At 32.7% G+C, this 8,764-nt stretch overlaps 2 protein-coding genes across 2 annotated transcripts; one reads left to right on the forward strand and one right to left on the reverse strand.

The window, feature by feature from the left end:
* Positions 1-434: 434 nt before the first annotated feature.
* On the forward strand, positions 435-3,618 carry LOC120273350 (uncharacterized protein At4g28440-like). The gene is made up of 2 exons (XM_039279977.1): positions 435-691; positions 3,430-3,618. The coding sequence occupies exons 1-2, from the start codon at positions 457-459 to the stop codon at positions 3,603-3,605; spliced, it is 411 nt and encodes a 136-aa protein (XP_039135911.1). The 5' UTR covers positions 435-456; the 3' UTR covers positions 3,606-3,618.
* A 1,237-nt stretch (positions 3,619-4,855) lies between these two features.
* Positions 4,856-7,635, reverse strand: LOC120273445 (NADH dehydrogenase [ubiquinone] iron-sulfur protein 5-B-like). The gene is made up of 2 exons (XM_039280071.1): positions 7,425-7,635; positions 4,856-5,190 (listed from the first exon to the last, which is right to left on the reverse strand). The coding sequence occupies exons 1-2, from the start codon at positions 7,572-7,574 to the stop codon at positions 5,086-5,088; spliced, it is 255 nt and encodes an 84-aa protein (XP_039136005.1). The 5' UTR covers positions 7,575-7,635; the 3' UTR covers positions 4,856-5,085.
* Positions 7,636-8,764: the final 1,129 nt, after the last annotated feature.

Below are 8,764 nucleotides of genomic sequence, written 5' to 3' on the forward strand. Positions count from 1 at the left end.
TGAAAAAAAACTAAAATGCAATATTTTAATTTTAATTAACATTAATTAAAATTAAAATGCAATTAATTAAATTAAAAAAATTTCCCATCAATCAAACATATAAAAATATTCCATTTTAACCCCACCCCACACTCTTTTCTTAAAGCTTCGCATATAAAAATATGAGAATGAGAGTGACCTCGTTCTCATTCTTTTCACACCTTTATCTAATAAATAAATAATAATAATAATAATAATAATAATATAATTAATTATTAGGTCATTCTCATTCTTTTCACACCTTTATCTACTAAAAACAATAAAAATAGAAATAAAAATAAAAGTAAAATTATTTATTATTCATCTAATTATTATTTTACGCAATAATAATAGTAATTAATTAATTAATTAATATTTATATATATATTGAGCTCCGTCTCTTTGGCATCTATCTCTTTCTCTAGGGTTTCAGTGGCAATGGCGACGGCTTCAGCGCAGGGGCCAACGACGAAGAGGAAGCCAATCTTCACCAAGGTCGATCAGCTCAAGCCTGGAACCAATGGCCACACGCTCACGCTTAAGGTTCTCAGCTCCAAGCCGGTGCCGCAGAAGATCCGCCCCGCTACCTCCCAACTCCGCCAAACCCGCATCGCCGAGTGCGTCGTCGGAGACGAGACCGGAACCATCATCTTCACCGCCCGGAACGACCAAGGTCGGATCTTTTTACCTATTTCTCCCTTTCTTCATTAATCCATGTGAATGTCTGATTTAGGTTTTTATTTTGCACATGTGTCTGTGAATTTTCAATCCCTGTTCATATCTTGGAGGAATTTATACTCTTATTTGGTTTTAGGATTAGTGTTGGAATGCATCTTATTGTTTGATTTAACTATATATTTTTGCATTGAATTTTGAATTGTTAAATTGTGAATATGACTGTTTGTATGTATTCCCTTAAATTATTGCATGTTTTTGTTGTTATATGTTCAACAAATCAATCTTTGCAAGTATGCGCTTCAAAGTTTCTATTTTTCCAAGTTTATGTTTTGATTTGTCAATGGGTTGATTGAAGTTTTGAGATTTCAATGACATGCTTATGCTTATATTGGATGAACCTCAACAAGAATAAGTAAAAGTCATGTCATTTGATGGAGACTTAAGGGTTTATATCTCTAGAGATATTCTGTGGTGCCTTGTGCATATGTGCAAAGATTTAATATTTGTCAAGGGCGTCGGAAGGTGATATCATCGTTGATGGCCATTTTTGCGAAATAAATCCTTGATAGAGCTCGTAATTATGACCTTTGTAGCAATTTTCAATTAGATCTGACTGAGAAGTTGATTAAAGTAAAGAAAGAAATGGTTGTGTAAGACCTTTAAGTAAGAGTGTCAATCCTTTGTTTGCATTCCACTTCTTTCTGCTTTTTTAAAGGAGTTTGATCGATCATGGTGTCATTAATGATGCTTTTTATATCTAATTTGTCAATAAGTGTTATTATTCTTTTTTATTTTGATGTGAGTTGTCTAAAATATTCTAAGTAAAGAAAGAGAATTTTCATGTTAAGTCAATCTGTCAACAAGTACAATAAGCTCATTGGTTGCATAGACTAATTTGATGATTTATACAAAGAATGCTTTCTTACATATTGAGATTTCTTTCGAGCTTTTATATAAATGGTTGTTGGTGGTTTTAGATCATAGAGGCTGAAAATGTCAAAGACATGACCTCTGCAAATTATATATGATCAAATTTGAGTTTTTTTTTTACCTAAATCACTGTATGGGAGACAACAGGTGATATTTGTAATTTAATGTTCGGCGACAAACTTAGTTGATGTATATAAAACAATATAAAACAGTGTCTTGCTAATTTTGAGTTCTTCTTTCTCCATGAAACTATTTGTCCTTTGTCTTTCAGACACTTGAATGCCTTTTTGAAGCCACTACTATTTATTTGTTAGGGAGAAAACTAAAAAGTGAAGATAGCAGGTTAGTGCAAAGAGGATTGTTGCAGCACTGTTTTAATTGTGCTGAAAGAGGTTCTCTGTCCATTTCTTCTATATGGCAAAGAAAAGTGAGCCACCTTTTAAATCCTCAACTGTTCCTTCAGAAGTACCAGTGGCCCCTACAATTTGTTAAGGTGAGGGCCTTAACATAGGAGACATGCTAAAGGATGAAGCGATAGGTCTAGACTTATCATGAAATTAACTTAACATTGGAGGATAGAAAGCCATTTTCATTTAAATTTCTTCTTCTAGATGATAAGGTGGTGATAATTTATGATGGCGATGTTATTCCATCAGCAATGTCTACATGTGGGGTTTAACAAAAATTATTCAAGAGTCTGTCCTAGTGGATTTATTGATTTCCCCTGCAGGATGTGCAAACAAGCAAGCTTGCATAATTTTATGACTTGAATGTTACACTTGAGGCCTCATGATCTATTCATAAATAGCTTGCATCAGTTGAATGAGGGAGCTGTCATACTAGATATCTAGAGTCATGATGTTTTAAATATTTACCAAAGATAAATAAATTTGATGCATATTTTTTATTATGGGCCTTCCATTTTGTGATCATCTGGTCAATCATACAAATCTTTTGTATCTATATGTACGAAAACATGATGTTCCATTAGCCAGTTTAGGTGCGAATTGCATAAAATGGAGGCTGATCGGTATTTCCTGCGGCAATAAGTGCTTTCAGGCACCGCAGAATGATGGGGATCCAATGAAATCTTTATTTGAGTCTTGACTTGGGATCCACAATATATTTGGTCTGCTGGTATTTTAATTAGAGGTAGTTATACTACTCTGGTTTGTTAAGTCTAACATAAGGCTTGCTGGAACAAAGCTAGTTAATCCGCCATCATCTAGTGTTCAATTGCAAAAGCTTTAAAGCTTCTAGTGTGAAGTGTGAAGTGTGAAGTGTGAACTTATTTAGTGAACTGCATAGCTGAAAGCATCTGAAAAAGACAAACTCCACATTCTTATCGTACTTGCTGAAAATGGAATAGTACTTAAAATGAGTGTTCACAAAAGGAAAAATCTTTAATTACTTGGCATTGTTTTTATATGTTACAACAGAGATTAGTATCAAGAATGAGATTTTAAGGCTTATTGATCTGCTAAACTTAGAGTCTTTCATGATGACTACAGTTTCCAAACTTATCTGTATCTGCTCCAGCAAAAGTGGCTGAACTTTGTCTTTCATGAATCTATGTTGGCTGTCTTTGTCTTAGCCAATCATTCTATCAATTTTGATACCTTTTCGTATGTTAATCTTGTTACATGTTCAGTCGAGAAACTTGGTGCATATTGCATATGAACCAAAACAAACAAACTAATATTTAACGGCAAAAATTCTTCGTCCTGTTCCTTCATCTCTTGAAAAATTACATTATTCACCCAAATTTGATAATGAGCTATCAACCTGTCCCTTTATTTCGAGTTGATTTAATGAAGCCAGACGGCACTGTGATTGTCCTAGCGCAAAAGATCGACATGTTCAAGGGATCAATGAGGTTGGCAGTCGACAAATGGGGTCGTGTCGAGGTTACTGAACCTGCTACCTTTACAGTAAAAGAAGACAACAATCTGTCTCTGGTGGAATATAGAGCTGGTTAATGATCGTCGAAGAATGAACAAAAACTATTTAGAAAGCCTTTTTACAGGCTTTAATCTAATATCGCTCGGGTCAATAGCTACTATGTCATCGCAAAGCTGATTGTCACTATAACATACAAAATCTCAAAGAAGCTAGCTATGCTCATGTTAACACGTATTATTTATTCGATGGCGTAGAGTTTGGGGATATAAAACATACAAAAGAAATAGTTAGCGATGAGTAACGCTATTGTATTGAATAGGCTTTTCTAATTGAATCTATATCATATAACATGAAATCTGAGAAAGAAATAATTAGTTATTGCTTTAATTGCATAAGTTTGTGATGCAGGGACTACCACATGACATTCAACACAGGCTTGCATTACCAAATGAAAATTTCATTGAAGAATGAGTTACCAGAAAGCTAGATGTAATGAGGGTGGTTGTTATGTGATTGTTTAAAATAATTAGATTTTAAACATGGTACTGATTAATTGTTAGATATTATCATGATTAGATTTAGTCAATTTGGTACAAAAATTATTATGATGTTAAACTTCTATTAACCTGCTTAAATTTGTTGGTTTGATTATAACAAAATTGAAGAGTTAAGTAGAAAAATTTTAAGCTCTTATTAGCAAGGTAAGAAAATAAGAATTCTCTTCTCCTTTTCTCTGCTCAAGAGTTCTTCCTGTTTACTGGAAGAATTGAGTTACTTATCATTGAAAGTTTAGGAAGGAAAATAAAAGAAGGGTTATAAGAGGGTACTTCCTTTGTTTGAATATATATTTTTTTAAATTTAATGAAAGTAAAAAAATGATTAACTCTGACTCTTCGTAACCTCGTTTTTTTTACCTTGACTTGGAGCGTCGAGGAGGGAATGAAGCTTCAAAAAAATCTATAACTTCTAAAATACTATAATAACCTTAAATTTTTAAATTAATTATAAAATCTTACTTTATAATATAACTATAAGTGACAAATCATATTATTATACATCTTTTACTTTCCTTTCCCTTGTCTAGCTTTATTAAATAACCCTTTTTTTTTCTCTTTTGATTACCCAAACGAAGATTCAATCCTTCTTTTTCTTTTCCATGTTTTTTTTTCCTTACTTTCCTTTTTTACTTTTGAATCCAGATACTATATTAATTTCAAAGGATAATTGATCCTCCTTAATTGGTACACCTGACAAAAACCAGAAATTCTGACCTATTGTCCTCAAACTACTACTACTCAAAGAAATACAGTAATACAAAGATGACAGATTTAATCTTATGAGCAGCAATTCAGAACAGAAACGATTGAATCATAAGGTATGAAATACATGATTCTCTAAAGTTCAGAGACAATATTATTATCTTGGTATATAAATGTACACCAAGAATATCAACAACGAAAACCGACAGCAAACAAGCTAGTCTCTGACTGAAACAAAGCATTCATTTGTAATAGAACCACATGAAACAGTATTTTCCACCTGAATTTTAAATTTGTTCTAATGGTGGGATGTTGCTGCAACTCCTTCCCCCTCCTTGGCCTTCTGTGCGGCTGCTCTTATCTGACGTTGCTCTTCTTTATAAATCCTATTCCTTCTTTGGAACTGCAAAGAGTCATAGATTAAAGTGAGGCGAAAAGATTTATTCAGACATCTAATTTCCGAGAATCTACATATGCAATCTTTCTACACAATGACTTGCATACATTCATGAAACGAGCATGCACAGTCGTGCAATAGCATGTGAATCACGAGGGAAAATTGCATTGACATGAAAGTAAATTAGTTCACCATCCGAAATTTGGTAAATGCTGTTATTATATTAGAAAAGTATAACTCTATTTGTATATTATTTTGGTAACTTCAGTACTGAGATTCAAGTTGATTTTAGATAGATTAAAAATTGAACAGATGTGAAAAAGGTTCAAAGAATATGTGGCAAAGGAGGGAATGAAGAATGATGCCTGATGGTGGTGATATGCATTTTTGAAGATGATAAGTGAAAAATAAAATAATAAAAATGAAGTCGAAAAATGAAGAATAATAAACTCAATGTGAGAGATTCACAATTCACATTTCTTACTAGGAAGACGTAGGAAGAAAAAGCAAAGGGAATAATGATCAGGGATCATGTCAAAAGAAGAAAAAGAAAAATTAGATGAGAATACTGAAAAAGTTAAATTCAACCATTATTCCTTCCCTTTCCATGATCAGCTGAGATTAGAATTATCAAACTGTCTTAGTTTTTGTGCATTTCTCTATAGGCAAATGATACCACACAAAGAATAAATTTTATTTTGAATGCAGAAGATTAAGGTTGAGATGCAATCAAAGCATGATCTCATCATCCATAAAAAAAACTGAATGAACAGCTATCTACAAAACCACAAGGCCAAACAGGATTATATTTATCACCTCATGTTGCAGAGAGAGGAACTTTTATTTAGCATGTAGAAGGCTATGTAAATGATTGAATGCAATTCAAATCATGCTTTTCATCCACAAAACAGCTGAATGAATCAATGACAAACTATGCAGGAAACCAAAGGCAACAGAGGACTGTATCCAACACTAAAAACAGACACTTGAAGCAAAATAGACTACAATTTTTTTTTATTAAATGTGCTGCATCGAAAGCCAGATCCTGCAGAACATTCTAGAGCTACAGACCTAGGAATAAGTTCCTTGAAGTCTCTCTTTCCATCTTTTCAGGGAGATATATGTCCTGTTAAAACCATGGCTGTCAGTAAATTTCCTAGAGATGGGGGATAAACCAAAAGCAACAAGGAGTGCATCCAACACTAAAAATGGGCACTTCAAGAAGAATAGAATACTATTTTTTTTTTATTCAATGTGCGCGGGTTGAAAGCCAGATCCTGCAGAGCATTCTAGAACTACAGACCTAGGAACAAGTTGCCTTGAAGTCTTTTTTTCTCTTATCCTCTTTTCAGGGAGATATATGTCCTGATAGAACCATGGCTGTCAGTCAATTTCCTAAAGCCGGGGCCTATCCCTCTTTTTCCTTCTCTCTCTTACTACTTATCTAAACTGGTGTATCAAAAGGTAAACCATTACAAAATCAACACCTATAAATTAGTTTTGGGGATTCCGATATACAATGATCTAAAAAAAAAAAAAATCCTAAAACAATCATATGGCAAGATTAAAAACTTGATAAATAGACTAGATTCAGTTAGATTTAAAATTAAAATTTCAATTCATCAATGCATTATCAGATCTATAAGATGAGAATAAGTAGGATTTCTACAAGGATTTCAAGATGTACAGAATTGCAGAATAAGGCTCTGAATAATGACAACTATTTCAGATTAAGATTTGCTGATAGCATTAACCATAAAGTATATGAAAATCCTTTAAGAAAAAAACAAGAAAATCTCTATCAATACTCGACAATGAGAAATATCCTTATCAAGGAACCCCATTTCAAGCAATAATTAGAATTAGGAAAGAAGTACTAAAGATTAAGCAGAAAAAGAAACCACATTTTTAAACTTAAGCGAAAACAAATATCAAATGAGATATAATTATCAAAGGACCAATTTTTTTACCTAATATTCATGAAAACAAAAAGGAAAGCACAAGTTTACCAATAATCATCCAACAAATGAGAAAAACAACCATCAAAGGAACAATCTTTGAACAACTCTGATGAAATTCAACTATGATCATACAATCAAACAAAAAATAATCAATCATCAACCAACATTGACAAAGATAATAATCAAAGAACCATAATCTAAACTAATTCCCATAAAAATCAACACAAATCATGCAATAAAACAAAGATTGTGATCTAAATCACTGAGATTTGGGGATACCTCCTTGGAATGATGAAGGCACTCAAAATAGTCCTCACGGAGGAGCTTGCAGTCCTTCGGCTCACGGCATCGAGACATACACTCGCTGAAATCGTTCCAGAAGTCGTAGCACCGGCCCTTGTTCCCGGAGATTCCCCACCCGGAAGCCATCTCCGCCGCCTCTCCCTCTCCCTCTCTCTCTCTCTCTCGACGAAGACTTCGATGGAGATCTTATGAGACTGAAGCCATTGTGCGGAAGCTACGAAACCGTTGGATTTATCTCGGGATCCGCTCTTTGATTTATAAGTTTTTCCAAACTTTTAAAATAAATTAAGGATATGTTTGTTTTTTACTTAATTTATTTTTTAATTTTCATTTAATCTCTTTCTAACACGATTTAATTTCTGAAATTTCATTGTAAAACACTAATAACTTATTTTCTGAAATTCATGTCCATATAATAAAATTTTAATCACTTTATCATAAACTTCTGATGAGTTAATAAATTTTTAAAAAATCATTAAATTACTACATCACTGCAATCTTTGTCAAAAAAAAAAAAAAATTTATTAAAAAATTAACAAAAAAATTTAGTTAATTATTATTAATCAAAATTAACTGATTAAATTTGAAAAATGATTTACGAGGGTTAAAATAGGATGCCTTATTTTCTTAATTTTCTTAATGGTGATTGAATCTTTTAAGAGTTAATTTTAAGGGAAAAATTCTGCACTCCCTCGATAATTTCAAAACTTCCCAAACGCACTCGTGAGTTTTGCATACCTCGAACAACCCTTCCTTTATTTAGTTTCCTACCTTTTTACCCCTGCATTATGAAATTCCATCATCGCTCTTAAACATTTTTCGTACACATTCATTCTTCATTGCAGTTCCTTTTTGCATGTACTCATTTCTTAAACAGAGAAACTTTCAGTTTTTAAACATGAACTCATTTCTTTAAACGTAGAGTTCATTTCTTATGTAAACCCTCATTTCTTAAATGGAAAACTCATTTCTTAAACGAAACCCTCATTTTTTAAACATAAAAACTCATTTTTAAACAAAAACATTAATATTTAAACAGAAAAACAAATATTTACATGATAAATTAATCCACGGATATAAAACCAATTAATCTTGGTCACTCAGTACATATTTAAATAGAAACAACGATATTTAAGCACTTTTTAAAGCGTAAACGCAATATATTAAACGAAACATCGATAGTTAAACAAAGACAAACTAGCATATAAGCAGAGAACTCATTTCTTAAAGCGAGAGCTTATTTTTAACGTAGACCCTCATCGAGTAGGGACATTGAGTATCTCATCGCCATCGATCTCGCTGAACGCTGAGTGCCG

Source organism: Dioscorea cayenensis, chromosome 12 (genome assembly GCF_009730915.1).
Source record: "Dioscorea cayenensis subsp. rotundata cultivar TDr96_F1 chromosome 12, TDr96_F1_v2_PseudoChromosome.rev07_lg8_w22 25.fasta, whole genome shotgun sequence".
NCBI classification, from domain to species: domain Eukaryota; kingdom Viridiplantae; phylum Streptophyta; class Magnoliopsida; order Dioscoreales; family Dioscoreaceae; genus Dioscorea; species Dioscorea cayenensis.

Coding starts and splice junctions, on each gene's coding strand:
- LOC120273350 (XM_039279977.1), top strand. CDS start 457: ATGGCGACGGCTTCAGCGCAGGGGCCAACGACGAAGAGGAAGCCAATC. Junction 692..3,429: donor CACCGCCCGGAACGACCAAG/GTCGGATCTTTT, acceptor CTTTATTTCGAG/TTGATTTAATGAAGCCAGAC.
- LOC120273445 (XM_039280071.1), bottom strand. CDS start 7,574: ATGGCTTCCGGGTGGGGAATCTCCGGGAACAAGGGCCGGTGCTACGAC. Junction 5,191..7,424: donor GCCTTCATCATTCCAAGGAG/GTATCCCCAAAT, acceptor GACTCTTTGCAG/TTCCAAAGAAGGAATAGGAT.